General features: G+C 44.4%; 1 protein-coding gene across 1 annotated transcript in view; it reads left to right on the top strand.

The window, feature by feature from the left end:
- The first annotated feature begins 676 nt into the window (after positions 1-676).
- Positions 677-15,231, top strand: part of LOC105697030 (protein gustavus) — a 66,149-nt gene continuing 51,594 nt past the window's right edge. The window contains exon 1 of the mRNA XM_012419968.1: positions 677-921. Within this exon, the coding sequence (XP_012275391.1) occupies positions 893-921 (29 nt within the window). The 5' untranslated portion in view covers positions 677-892. The remainder of the gene's footprint in view (positions 922-15,231) is intronic.

The following is a 15,231-nucleotide window of genomic DNA, read 5'->3' on the forward strand; positions in this document are numbered from 1 at the left end:
GAGACAGAGCGATACAGCTGGCAACGGCACGAAAGGAGAAAGACTCGGAGAGGGAGAAGAAGTAGAATTGGGGTGTCGCGAGGGAGTTAGATATGCAGGCACTGCGGGGCAGTGCCGGGAGTGAGAGAGAGACAGACTTACGGGAAGCCAGGTGGTGCGAGAGAGAAGGAAGCGATAACAGGGGTGCTCGAGGGAGAGCGACCGCGGCGAGACGGGCCAGCCTGGGCTAGAGAAAGAGAGAGAGGGAAATAGAGGGGATAGAGAACCGAGAAAGCGAGAGAGACGTATATATATATATAATATATAGATAGCCCCCTATCGCGAGGAAGTAGGAGAGAGAACTGTGGGATAAGAGCCGGGCAAGAGAGAGACGCTGCGATAACAAGGGTGGCCGGGGGAAAAGAACGAGCGAACCAGTCGGTCGGCCGGGAGCGAGGCAGACGGGATATGGGGGCACCATGAGGGAGCGAGGAGGACGGAAATAGGGGCCGTTGCGCGGGAGCGAGAGAGAGGCAACGGTGCTGCAGTGCTGGAGAGCAAGCGAGACGCGGGCATGCGGGCTCCGCCGGGCACGAGAGAGACAGCGTCGAGCGTACCTTCCTTCCCCCACCACGGCGCGGCGCTCCACGCCGGTCGCGGTCGCTGCGCGTCGGCGCGCTCAGTCGCCGACGGGCCGTCGCCGAGGTGGTGTCGTGTTTCGTTTCCTTTGTCGATCGTCGCGTGGCTTCACCACCCCTTCCCGATTTTATATGTATCTCGCGGCGGTGCCCACCCTGATCCGCGACGATCGGACCGACTAGTCTCGCGCGAGCCAGTGGTGTGTGCCCTAAGTGCAATAGATTAAGAGCGGGATTTCACGCAATCGTGCGTCCCCTTGGATACGTACGAGATTATGGATTGGGCAGTAAAGGCGCGCAGAACGTAAGTCTAAGGGTTCCCCTGTCCTCCCCTCTTATCGCCTCATCTAACGGCGAAAATACGACGCGGTTCCTTGCGTCGCCGTAGAAAATTCCTAACCTCCGAAGCGTCGGCCCTTTCTTCCCCTCCGTACAAAAGAAAAAAACAAGAAAAATATCCAGGCGCGAATAACCCCAAAGTGCGGCGGAACGGAAGGGCTAAATGGAGCTGATTAACCAAGTGCGTGTATTTTAGGACGGCCTGGAAATCGCGCTAGGGGAGGAGAAATACAAAAAGTGATAAATGCGCGCCTCTGGCTACGTATGACGGTTTCGAACTCAACGACGTCTGCCCCCCCTCCCCCTTTACACCCGTAACGGCACTGGCGACGTGTACTTTGAATTTAAATACATGTGTTTATCGTCGGCTGAAAAACCCGCCAAAGGAAGTGAACTTTCTCACCTTTGTGGTGGGACCCTTGCGAAGTACGCCGAATGGTTCTCTTGGAACTCGTGCAACGGCTCGACTACGGAATGTCGTTCGAATTTATTTTGGGTTCTCTAATGAGCACTAGCCGGAGGGGACAGTGAACTTGTGCGTTGCTTTATGTTTACACGAGTGGTGGCATTACCCGGTGAATTATTCCATCTTGTTCTATCGGTACCTCGGAGAGGAAACCGAGGATCTTCAGTGACCTACGGAACGGTTTCGTCGCTACTGTTTACTACTCGGAATATCGTCAATAAGGATAAGCTCGGCGAGAGCTTGACTTTCCTTCGACTCCTGATTCCGACTCGACACTTTCGATATCAAAGCGCCCCGTTCCGTAATATCAATTCGAAACGGTTTATATTCCTGAACCTTATATTCCGAACGCCTTCGAATTTTAAAGTGATACGAAAGGATCATTCTATGTATAACGACACGTCAGAATGTTAATAACATTTTTCTTGAAACTGGGTGCGACTAATTTAAAACTAATGCGTGATTATGGAGGTCCTAATGAACAGTTCAAAACTCGTGAAATTTCATTTTTCGAGAAAAAATGTTTTCTATTTTAGTTCTTGTCCGAGATAATGAAATTTTTTCGAAAAGTGAAATTTTGTGAGCTGCAAGACCTTTGTTAGGATCTCTGTAAGCACGGGTTAAAGTTTCAAATTATTCGGTGCACCCAAGTTGGAAAAGTTTCATAAATATTTTTACTTTTTTATATATAGATATATGTACATATATATGTATGACAGTTTCATAACATCTTAAGAAGACATGCTTTCTTCCAAAAATCGAGTCGAATGCTAACTTCGCATTTGCCGTGGTCATGTAGCGGGCGGTTTTTGAGGTTAGGTCAGTATTCGTTCGGGTGACCCGAGGCGAACTTTCTCGACTTCTTGAAATCTTCCATGGAGATAATTTTCTTTGTCAACACGTGAAACGTGCGAGTGATGCTTGGAGTTGGTGCTTGGAATTAACCTCTTCGCACTCCCAATTATTGAGATGTTGATTGCTGATGTCAAGTCACACTCGACAAAGGAGGGCAAACGGTTAATACTTACCTTTGTTATGCGACTTCAAAATGCGAGTTATCTCTGGAAGAATAGTTCTTGCCGAGTTTAAGGTTATATGACAGCAGCGTCTGAGGGGGCGATCGTTTATCAAAAATTTCTCCGAAGTAAGTGTATCGAATCGTTTGAAATTTCATCACGTTGATCTGGATTTTAATTTTTGTATTTTATGATATACTCGAAAAGTGCTTATAAGCGAATTTATAAAAAATGAAATTTCATCGGTGTCTTTGGGCCTCCATATTCACGTGGTGAGATTTTAAACAATTTGAAGCAACAAATTTGTAGAAATGTCTCACTGACAAGTAACTCCTCAGACGCCACTTTTATATCATCTTAAGAAGTGCACGGAGAAAATTAATCGTTAATAATTTATTTCTTGATTAGTAAAGATGTCGAATGAAGTACCAGTACGTGACAAAAGGTAATGAAAAGTACCCGAATATGTTTATTCTATCCAATTCTATACGAGTACTTTTCACCTTTGCGAAGCATTGGAGAACGAGGGTTTCGATGCCAACGGTACTCGATGTCGATATGAAAGTGTAAATATTCGTGTTTACTCGGTTGTCCTTAGTTTCACGCAATCGACCTTTTTTCTCGCAAGGGGAGATAAGTCGACGTCGAAATCTAGATCGATCTAAATTATGTTGCGACGGTTTGTGCCGTGAATTCGGCCGAAACGTTACAAGGGAGCGTCGGCGTCGAGCATTACGCCGTGTCCCATTGATCTCGCCGCATCGTGGATGAAACGCTAATCCGAAACTGCGTTTAACCGTGCCTCACTTCCGACGCGTTCTGACTGGTTCCGACGTAGAATTATGTCTTTATTTTCATGATAGACACGGTACCAACTGAACGTGCAATTGTCCACGGTTTAAACATTCCACAAAATTAAACATCGCGTTAAAGAGGAAGAACCCCCTTATAACGCATTAACACCGAACAGTGCTATACACGATTAGTGAAAAGTTATTATTTCAACCGACATTTTCACGTCACGTAATTCTGCGCGCAATGTTAACACAATGTTAAAGGATTGAACCGTCAAATTCTATTCATCCGCGACTTGCCGCGTTCTGTGTGACACCGGACAGGCCGCGCTCTATACACCACCCTACGCGCTTGTCGAGACTCTAAAATAGTTTATATCTAGTTAAACGAATCCTGTACATATTAATATTGAAAAGTGAATATTTCAATTATTCGATATTTAACATTGCGTAATTCTACGTGCAATGTTAACATGTTGCGATTCCGGGCAAAGAATTGGACCGTCAAATTCTGTTAATTCGCGATTCATCGCGTTCTGTACGACACCCTACGCGCACGTCGGGACTCCTAAATAATTTATATCGAGTTAAACGAGTCTTACACAAATTAATATTGAAAAGTGATTATTTCAACTATTCGATATTTAACATTGGGTAATTCTACGTGCAATGTTAAGATGTTGCGATTCCGTGAAAAGGATTGAACCATCAGATTCTATTAATTCGCGAGTCGTCGCGTTCTATGCGACACCCGACGCGCTGGTTGAGATTCCGGCGGCGTTGGCTGCGTCGGGCTCCGCTGCTGGCTTCGGAATGCCGGAGGGCGTTCTTCTGGGCACCGGAAAGCCTCGGCAGGCGCGCACCGGGAAGGACGGGACGGGTCGGGGCTTCCTCGAGGAGTTTACGACGACTCGCAGCGGTCGTTGGCAGCCGGGTGTTTTCTTCGTGGGGCCGATACGGCGCGCGCTTAGCCACGACGAAACATGGCCGCCAGATTGCGAGCGAGCTTACCCTCAGCCGGGGTTCTCAACGCGGGAAGACCCGATAACCGTTCTACTCCATAACGCTCGGTCAAGACCACCGGGAACCCGTCGAGGTTAGTTTTGATCCCAAACACGAAGACGCGAATCGAAATTTTTATCCTACTTCGACCCTTGTATGCCACTTCACGTTTCTCGACCAATGGAAACCGTCGATCGAGATCGCTACTTGGAGGATGAGAGCGGCATCCGAAGCCTCGACGCGGAAGCCGAATGTTGCGCTGGAGTAAACATGGAATTTGGAGCACCGGCCGGAGCCTGCGCTCCTCGTCTCCCGATCCGGTCGTTATTCTTGCCGGAGAGACGCGCAGGAAGTAGTTTGAAGTTTCCAATGATTCGTTAAGAGCTTTGCTAGGCCAGACGTTTCGAGTTCGGAGATACCACCGCGGGCTCGGCGAAAGATGGCCGCCAGATTGTGAGCGAGCCCACCCTTCGTCGAGGTGCTCAACTTCGAGTACGACGTTTCTCCAATTTTTGGAAACCTGGAATCTTTCGGTAACCGTTGAAATTTGATCTTCTTCGAAATCCTCGTTGAAGGATCATATTTCGAGAGGTTCTCAACCGCTCTACTCCATTCTAATTTCTGGATATCCGAATTTTCGAAATACCGTTAAAACCTGGTCATCTGTAAAATCCTTGGCCAAGGATTCCAGTTTCATCGACGCCACCACGGACCCCACGAAAATGACTCCTACCGAGATTCTCAACTTTGAGCCCTAAATTCCTGTAATTCCCGATATCATCGGCATTTTCTGGTAGCTGTAAATACTACCACTTGCGTGAAACGTCGAAGGACCTCATCGAGTGGAGACCCGACGTTTCCATAATTTCGAGGATAGACTCTGGCCAGTGGCGACACGTATCTCTCTCTCGTGAGAGAAATTCGCGACGGCGACTCGGCGAGGACAGTCAAGGCAAGTTTATGACACGTTGACGCGATCATTGACAACGGCATACTTCCTGCCCAACCTTCTGGGAATCAACGAGATACGTTACTTGGGCTGGTAACAGTCCGAGCGGGGAGCGAAGCATCCCTGTCGGCGTTTGCTCGAAATGTGTGGCAACCTTCTGGGAAAGATGTTGGAGCCGATCCCGGGATAGGGATCACGGGAGGAAAAAAAAAAGAAGAAGCAGCTGCAGCCTGCAGGCTTTCCTCGAAGAGGTCTGCCGGGACCACGAAGAGCCGATGCGGAGACCTAATCCAGATGAGCTGCACTTCGCCAGTGAAGCCCCCTGGGGGAATTTAATAATTAATATAGCCCGATATGGTTGGGTGATTTTACTTCAGGAATCATGGCCAGGTTTCTTCGAGTTTACGGCAGCTCGCCAACATATAAACGGTCATTGCCGACCGGGCGTTTCCTGCGAACCGAAACCGACCGTCGATGGAAACACGACTTCTAGATCATACCCTACGAAAATGAAGTTTCGGTTAGTGTTATTCCAAATGCGCATGGTTAAAGGATTCCTACACCGAGAGAAAAGGTCCATTGAACCGAGGAGATATTTTTAAAATTCAAAGAATTCATTATTTGACTCGAATAAACTCGAGTAAATTGGATGCAACGTTTCTTCGGAATCGTGACAATTTATTTAAGTTCACGTCAGTCGGGATAATTATTCTTTGAATTTGGAGAAAAGTATTTCTTTGGTTCAATGAATTTCTTTTCCTCAGGGTAGAGAGCTCCAAATGCTGAAGTTTCGCTAAATATACGTATATGGGGATTTTAATCTGATTTTTTAACTATTGGATCCATTCCTTATAAAAAATTCCTGTTCTGCCGTCCAGAAATTCCCTTTAAAATTAACCAGGAAACATGTTAACGGACCCAGATAATATTTTACTCGGAAGTATCTAATGTGTTTAAATCGATAAAATAATTATGGCGCATTTGACAATTTAATTCAGGCGAAATATTCGAAATTATGGCCCTTTAACTGGATTTTTTTTTTCGTACTTTCCGCGGAACTGGGAAAGACGATCCTCGTGCGAAGGGGGATGGAAATTCTTGCATTCTCGGCGCCCTGGCACAATTTTATGCGAGCTCGAGAAGAGGGAGGTTGAAAACGTTTTTCTCTCCGCTCCAGTGGATACGCGGCGTTTGGAAGACATGAAAACGCGGCTTCATGTAGCTCCGACACTGACCTCGGATCGCGATAGGGAGATAGAGGTTGTTCTCGTAGATATCACGTGGATACGGAAATCAGACCCGTTTTGCTAAACGAAGGATATCTGGTCGCTTATCGCGACTTCGCCGACTCGGGCGCGGATTATTTAAATTAGTAATTTAGTAAATTAATGCGATGCCCGTGAAGAAAGATTAAAAATCAGTGCGTGCATATCTGATAAATGGGTAAGCGAATTAAAAATCAGTGGGTGCATATCTGATAAGCAGGTAAGCAGCTTAGAGTAATGAAACAGGACCATGACCATGTCTCGGCAATGAAAAGTATTTTTTAATACGAAATTGAGTCACTGTCTCTTAACGATATACAGTATCGTTCGTGGTTTTTTCGGGCACTTGAAAAAAAAACGACGTTAATGAATTAAAAGTAGTGAAATGTGTTCCGATCGTCTTGTATATACAAGTAGTAAGCACGGACCGAAAGATATAATCAGATCCTGATTTATACGATTTTTGTTATTAAATGTTAACTTTTTTGGCGAGTCAAAAAGTTAATCAAATAAACGTGCAGACTGACGAGGGAGATCTTAACGATATCGGTTGGCAGGAAGGCTTCGTTTGGTCTCCTTCGAAGATTTATGGTTTTATTTTTTTATAGCCGTCGCCCAATTTGTTGGAGGTGTTTATAAAAGACGTCATGATGGGCTTTGCGAATCGAGCCGATCGGACGTCACCTCTGGCGAGACTTGAATCGGCAATTATTTATCCGACGCGCTCTTATAAACAGGACGTTACGTAATCCGGTGTTCATACGCCGATGTATCCTTAAGGGAAGGATAAGGTTGATAACGCGGAGATACAGGCCGTACTGTTTACAGGCCGTGATAAAACCCCCTTGAGACCGATACGTCTTTGGCCGGGTACTCCGAAACAGTCGGTCGTTGTACTCCGGAGGTACCGCCGTCGGAGCGAAAATTAGCGGACCGTGCTGCCGAGATTTGCGATTCCTCGGTCAGTACGTGACCATTAGGCCAGTGAGTTCTTTCGAGAGTTTATCAGGGAGCCCGAACCACCAGGAAAATTCCCCCGTAGGTTGACCAGGCGAGGAATACAACGAAATAGCGAAACTATTGCCACTTTCGACCACTGTGGCGAGAAACTCTCAGGTATCAACTGACCGTACTCCGTTTAAAGAAAATGTAAAAATACTTCATGAAACATCTGTTTTCAATGTTTATCACACAGATTGTACTTGAATTCATGCAACACTCGTACATGTATTCAATATTCTTTTTAATATTAATTCTACGAGATAATGTATAAAAAAAATTTCCGATAGTATACCGCGAAATTCGAAACTTGCTCGTATGTTTATGAAAATTTTGCGGGTTAATTTAAATCGTATTGGATTTTAGGGTAACTTTGTATTTAAAAAGTGTGCGGTTTAAAGGAGTTTTAATGGAATGGGAATTATTAAAAAGTGCGAGGGTTCAAGGGGATTTCTGAGATTTGACGTTAAATCGCTGGTTTCGCGAATTTTTTGACCGACTTTTCGGGCCTTTAGGGTCCGTTATTGAAGGCATTAGAGCGAGTATTTTGCTCGGGGGGGGAATTCGTGACACGTTGTACGTGACCCTCTCGGAGTTTATCTTCCAGCGCGAGATGAAAAATGGAGCAGATTGGCCTGGGGAAAATTTCCGAGGAATTATGGCGGGCACGCGATCTGCCAATCGCGAAATGGCACGGTTGACCTCCACCTCTACCTTGGAGGAATCATGACAACGGAAATGAGACCTCGCGGGCCGATTCGTGATGGAAATCGGATCGCCGATTCCAGGATGAAGGCCCAGGATGGTCCATGGCGAAGGGAAATTGCGAGGGGTCGCGTTCGAATTTCTATTCTCGGTTATGTAGACCCCTAAAAAAATATATATAAAAAAAAAATGCGAGAAACAGGAGGAATCGTCCAGAGCCACGTTTATCGCCTGTCAGAGGAAGGGGGGAAACGATACGAAAACGGCAGAGAAATAATACGCCTACCGTGACAAAAAGCTGATGATAATTCCAGCTGACCTCCTCGCGCCGAAACTCTTTCTCGTCGGAGCGAAATGAAAAGCGGCCGGTTTTTTTTTGCCGGCTGATTTTCATTCCCACTCTTCGTAGGACGCGACTCGGTTTGGGATAATCGGGTGAATTTACTCACGGACTAATTAATCCTTAATATCAAACCCATTCGGGATTCAACGACGGGGAGGGGGTAATTCGAAAAATGGATAATGATAGCTCGTTGCACTCCGCGTTTGTCGAGGATTCGCTTTATTCGGGGGCGAGGGGGGCACCACGAACGCTTTCAGAAAATGGAGTTTCATTTGCACTTCGTTTCTCGCTCGCCGTTTCGTTTACACGCTCCGCCGCGGAAATTTCACGCCCTGCTATTGGCCGTAGAAAAAAAGAAGAGGGGCTTATACGAGATCCGGCGAAAAATTCGCGGAACTCGAGACGCGGGTGATCCGTCGATTTTTGTAATATTTTCTTCATTTTTTTTTGTCTCTCCAGTTCTTTTCACTTTTTTTCCCCCATTTCGCCTCCTTTGAAACTCGCCCCTCTTAGAATTCAAAAGCGCGCTCTGGACTTTGTGCCCCTTGAAAGTCGTTTTACGGAACCCGGGCAAGAGGCCCCTCTCTCTTTCTCTTTCTCTCTCTGCGACGGGACCAAGAATAATCGGGCCCTTCCCTGCAGGGCCTTCGGTCCCACGTTTTGGCCTTTGTCGGGCCCCAGAAGGACTCGGAGCTTTCGATGCGGCGACTCTACATAACTGGTTCCAAGGGCTCTTTGCCTAAAATTCCGGACAAAGTGGCAGGATCTTCCTGGCCTGTCTTGCCTTTCTATTCTCCCGGCCTTTTACCTTGCAACTGGTTATGGAGGGGGTTTTCAGCCTCTGCATACGATTTCGAAACACCCTGATGCATGTGGACTTTACCTCGAATTCCACTTTTTTCTTACTTTTTTTTTAATTTTTTTTATCGACGATGAAAGTCGTAGACGCGACTCGAAATTTTAACACCTTCAAACGGCTGATTTCAATCATCCCATGGAATCGATGCTTTCGGCGTAACGGTGCCTATTAAAAATGTATGAAATTGACAAACATTCTTAACTGGTGCACCTTCAGATGGCTAGTCAGTCTGTAGAAAAAGGTTATTTCCCCCATAAGAATTCGAAACCTCCACGAATACTCATCGATTTCTTCTAAGTTCTAATTTTTTTCTAATTCCATTTCTTGAAAACATTCACGAACGTGACTCAGAATTCAAAGACCCCGGGATGACGGCTGCAGCGAATAACTTTATGCAAATTGGCCGTGGTAAGTGCATTTAACAGGAAACGCGCCGGTCGAAAGGGGCCCAGGACTTTCCTGTTAGCAAATACGTTTCCAAGGTGTCACTTCTCGTCGGCCAAGTCGCAAGATCGTCGATTCCTTCCGTGGATCTCTCCGGCGGATATTTATGCACTCGCAGGGTGCATCTCGTGGATGCAACTGCAATTGCGGGCGGGTACACGGACACTTAGAACATTGACCCACTTGCTTCTTCCTGCTCGATATCGACTCACGATCCTTGCCGCAGATCGGGTCGGTAGATGGCGTGAATTTATTGGCAGAAAACCAAAGCGCAAGAGTCAACTAGGATCGCGGATTTTTACCGCCCTCGAGGATCTCGCAGCATCCGACTGGATCGGCCGGATCTTCGTGGACCTAGTGACCTACCTATTCTTGGTGATTTGTCAAACGATTTTTCGGAGTCTGGCTGACAATTTCAAGCCGTGGGAAGAACACGCTCCGACATCGAAGATGAAGATGAAATTTTGCTCCCATTTCGTATTTTATTCTTCTTTTTTTCCTCGGAAACTCAGGGCAACATAATACGGTCACGAATTTCTCGGCTCGGATGGAAATAATTATCATGCCTAAGAAAGTCTATGGTCATGATATGAGGATGTGCTGGAAACTTTGAAAACATTAAACTCGCCTGTTAATTGTATAATTATTCCCTGAAACTATTTTTTTTATGGTCCCTTTTAATTGGCATCGTCTTTTCGGAGTAAGCTGAGAGTACTGATTGTTGTTATTGAGTTCTCTTTGATTTATTACCACAATATGATTCAATTGTAGAAGTAAACAAATATTAAGCTTGACCATAGATTATGTAATTACTCCGTTAAACAACTTTTAGATATGTATTTTTTTTTACGTGGTTTTGTTAAGTATACGTATAAACTAATTTTTATTAAAAAAGTGAATTTTACGAGAGGCGTCCCAATTTGAGAGCGACAGAATCGAGAATGACGGCGAATCGATCGCCGATTGGTATTTCGTGTCGCGGCCGATGAAAAGTCGCGAAAGTAAAGGCACGAAAGCGTTTACGAGCACCCGCGCGAGGAAAGTTCCCTCTCTTTCTTTTTGTCTCCCTATCCAGCCGGCGGTTAATTCCGCGCGTTCCAGCCGCACGTAATCGCGAAAGTCACTTCCTCGACGCGGCGTTAAGGCGTAGTTTGGGTAGGTACGCATGAACGCACGCATATACGCTCTCCTACGTGATCCGTCTTTGTCACCGATGATTCCAAAATATCGCACTAATATACGGCACGAATTTATCGAAAATCGGTCGACACCTTCCGCTCCAAACGCCGTATTATCCGCCTTCTCTTTCGAAAGAAACTATCAATACGCGTCAGATCGCCGACCACGAAGAGCAACTATTAAAACTAAAAAAGATATTCCTACATGCATCCAACGTCATCCAGGCCATTTTCCAAATTTACGGAAACCCCGAATTAAAATTAAAACGGTCCACTCTTCGGTTCTTAATATTCCCATGTTTACGTGTGCTTCTCCTTAACACTAGGTTTACGGGCGTTTTTTATATACCTATTTCTACGAGCACCCGTCAAATTGACGGGTAAACGAAAATACGGATTTTCTTTAAAAAATCGATTTATTCAAATTAAGTCTGAATTAGACAACACTAGGCTTTACGTTTGAATAAATTATTAATAAGTAAAAAAGTCCTTTTTTAAAAATTATCATGAAAATGATTGGAATGCTCGTCCTCTCATCCTCGGAATCAGAACTAGAAAGAATACTCATCATTTTCTTGCTACGACACACTTTCAAAAAGTTTTCCTCTACACTATCTGTAGATTCTCCTATCTCTCCATTTTGAATGCATTCGGAACTTTTACTCTCATCTTCGCTTTGGCGTAATTCATATCAATCATCTTTGGAGGTATCCTCAGAACAATCTTCATTGATGTTGACAAATTTGTTCAATTTCTTATTATATCTCCTGAATTTACTCATGATTGCTAGAAAAGGGAGATTGGTAAAAATAAAAAATAAAAATACTGTGCCCAAATTCAACTATCCTGTTGTAGATACAATAAGTGGAGACTGTCTACAATAAATGAAACTTTTGCACCCTGTCTTTGAGAAACGTCCTTCCACTCATTACAAAGAAGCCAATATATATGGATCGTTCATGAAATTAGTTAGTCCGTCAATTTGACGGATTTCGTAGAGATAGGTATACCACGTACAGATATTAACACTTTGCCGTCCGCACGATTCGTAAATATTTATTCGCTTGGCGCCGGCAGCGCTAATTCGGATCACTTGACTTGTCGCCGGCCGTTTTTGACGTTATCGACACCACTGTGGTGTCGCCGGCGCACATCACCACTGTGGTGTCACCGGCCGTTGACCGCTAGTTTGCGCACGTCACCACTGTGGTGTCGCCGGACGGCATAGTGTTCAAAACTAGAAGGTTTAGGAAAAAATAATTGTGTGTATAAATTCTTTGGATGAAATGATTAATTTACGATAGAAAAATGATTAAATTAATGCTATGGTTTTTGCGGTATTTTTATTCGAAGTTTGAATTCCGTCAAATTGACGGGTCCCGTAAACCTAGTGTTAAGTATTAAATAAAAAGGACAATGCCCCATTATTTCGCAGTTCGCGTTGAAGTTCTTCGAGCGTAGAAACTATACTTTCATCTGCGATCTATAAATTTATCTAGGCTTCGTTCGCGTGCGAGGTGGGATCGGGTATCCTTAAGACGGAAATTTCTATCTGAGTGCCAGTCAATGGGGATCTGATGGGATTAAACTATTTAAGCCGAGAGACGTCCCTCGCGTTTCCGATTTCGGAGGGGATTCCGAAATCGTATTTCGGAGCTTCTGGGCGATCACACGGTCCGACTTTCCGGTGAAAATAACGCGTTTAAGCTGTTAGCGGTTTGCCGTTTCGACGGCGTGTCACCGCCCAGCAGCTGTTTTCATTCAACGTCGCCCTTTCTTAGTTAACCGCTTCCTTTGGCGCAGCCTTAATTGCGCGTACGTAGACTGTCGGCACCGCCGACGCTCTTCTTGCCGACGTCGCGTGCGCTGCGAATCTTTCGAGAGAGGAGATAAAACGCGACTTTGGATGCTCCCGACTCGTCCATCTCTCCTAAACGAGACGGGGACCTGATACATGTCACTGTATAAATATCATTCCACCATCCTGCGATTTCTAAAACCCTCGTGAACTTAGGAAGACGTCCTAACCTCAAACTGCACCGATCGGCGCGCACCATACAGTGAACCAAAAAAATGAAGAAAGACGTAATGAAAATAGTAAAATTCTTTCGTGAATTATTCTTACCATGAATAAATGGAAATATCTAATTTTAATCAATAATTTTTTACGATGAGACGATTTTAATGGTTTTTATGGCTATTTAGTAAGGGCTGGTATCGTTAAAACGCGCGAATCATATGAAATGCGTGATAAAATGCGACCATGAATAAATGGAAATATCTAATTTTAATCAATAATTTTTTACGATGAGACGATTTTAATGGTTTTTATGGCTATTTAGTAAGGGCTGGTATCGTTAAAACGCGCGAATCATATGAAATGAGTGATAAAATGCGACTTTGGATTCTTCGGACTCGTTCATCCCTCCTAACGAAACGGGAATCCGAAACATGTCACTGGATAAATATCTTTCCACTTTTCAACGATTTTCAAAACCCTCGCAAGCTTCAGAAGACAACCTAACCTTAAATTGTACCGGTCAGAGTGAACAATACATGACTTAGCATAGCAAATTAAATGTGAACTCGAAAATTTTTATTTTTATTTTTTTTAAATCGTTCCAGGGACGTTCCATTCTTCAAGTAGCTACAACGAATCTGAAAAAGATTCAACAAGATGAACAGAATGATCAAATCTTTTCGCAAATTATTTCAATGTTGAAGTAGAAACATTTCATGTTATTTAATAATTTCGAGTGATGTGTCGATTTTTATGGTTCTCCTGATTGTTGGGAGTAAACCTCCAAATACGTCCTAACCTCAAACTGCACCAACCCACGCGTTCAATATAGTAAACCTGACAAATTAAAAAATATCGAAAATAATCGTTGAAATTCATGAATCATTTCTAACGCTTCTAAATATATTTAAATCCAGTAATTTAGAGCGATGGGACGATTTTTATGGTTTTTACGGTTGCTGATTGCAAGAAAGGGCCGAGTCAATTTGCGTCTTTCCTGCGGGTGATAGTCGCGCGAGGCGCCGCATTTATTTCGGTCTCGGAAACGCAGGAAGAGGAAGAGGGGCGGCGGAGAGGGGGAGGGCCCCGGCGTGTTCCGGTCGAGGAATCCTCCCGGAGTGGCGCGACGCTCGTCCGGAATTATCGGCGGCGGCCGCGAGCGCCCTCTCGCTCTGACGTCACCCACGCACCGAGAGGCGCCGCTCGCGGGCTCTCCTCGGGCTTTAATGTCGCCTTTAAAGGAGGTCCATTGCCCGCGCGACCGCCGAAGGGAACGTGCGTTCGACCGGACCTCCTCGCGGGAATTGTGCAATTAACGATTTACGCGAGGTGTTACGCGGTTTACGGGGACTTGCCGATTAGTCGGCCTTGTTTTACTTTCCGAGACCCGATGCGTACCCTTGATGAAATTCTAAGTCGTATTAATTTATCGGAGAGTAATTTACAGTCCGTTTTATATCCCGATTTTCGAGAGAGGGGATGTTTATATCTGTGATTTTATATTAATTTGGAGAACGCAGGCTTATACTTAAATTGTAAATTCATTGTAACTAGGAGGTGTTTGTTTGATATTTATATTATATAAGATATTTACGTTTTATTCGAAGAATAATTATTTCGCTTAAATAAGTTGTCGCTATTCCGAAGAAACGTCGCATCCGATTTATTCGATTTTGTTTGAGCCGTGTAAATATACTTTGGATTAACAGCATAGTTCTTTGGTACTGTCTAAAGAAATATTTTTCTGCTTCAATGAACTTTTTTTTTCGTTGTTTGAAGCCCACTTAATTTTATATTAATTTAAATAAAAATCCTGGATTACAAGCCTGTGAATCCTATTTTATGAAAAGGATTTTTACAATGCTCACGTTATATAATATTTCGAGGTCCGCGTGGAAAACCCTCATTTCAATTAGATAGAATTTGATGCAGAAGTAATTTTATATTGTTCTCGAAGAAATTGTGAATTCTCCATTCTCTCTTCCATTCTCGGAATTTTTTTTCGGTTGCGTTAGAAATCCATTTCTATAAGAGAGAAATAGTCTTATATGAATTTCATGCAAACGGGGATTTTTTTTTTCTATTAACGTATCTTTGGAGTACTTCAGCACGCCGTGTAAAAATGTATTCGGTTCACGGAGGACGTTTGAAATGCCGGGAATAAATTACGTTTCATGGGTTTCCTTTTTCCGTTGATCTGAGCTCGACCGTGCCGTCCAAACCGCGGCGGAACGT

Source organism: Orussus abietinus, unplaced genomic scaffold (genome assembly GCF_000612105.2).
Source record: "Orussus abietinus isolate OABI.00-Male unplaced genomic scaffold, Oabi_2.0 scaffold102, whole genome shotgun sequence".
NCBI lineage: Eukaryota > Metazoa > Arthropoda > Insecta > Hymenoptera > Orussidae > Orussus > Orussus abietinus.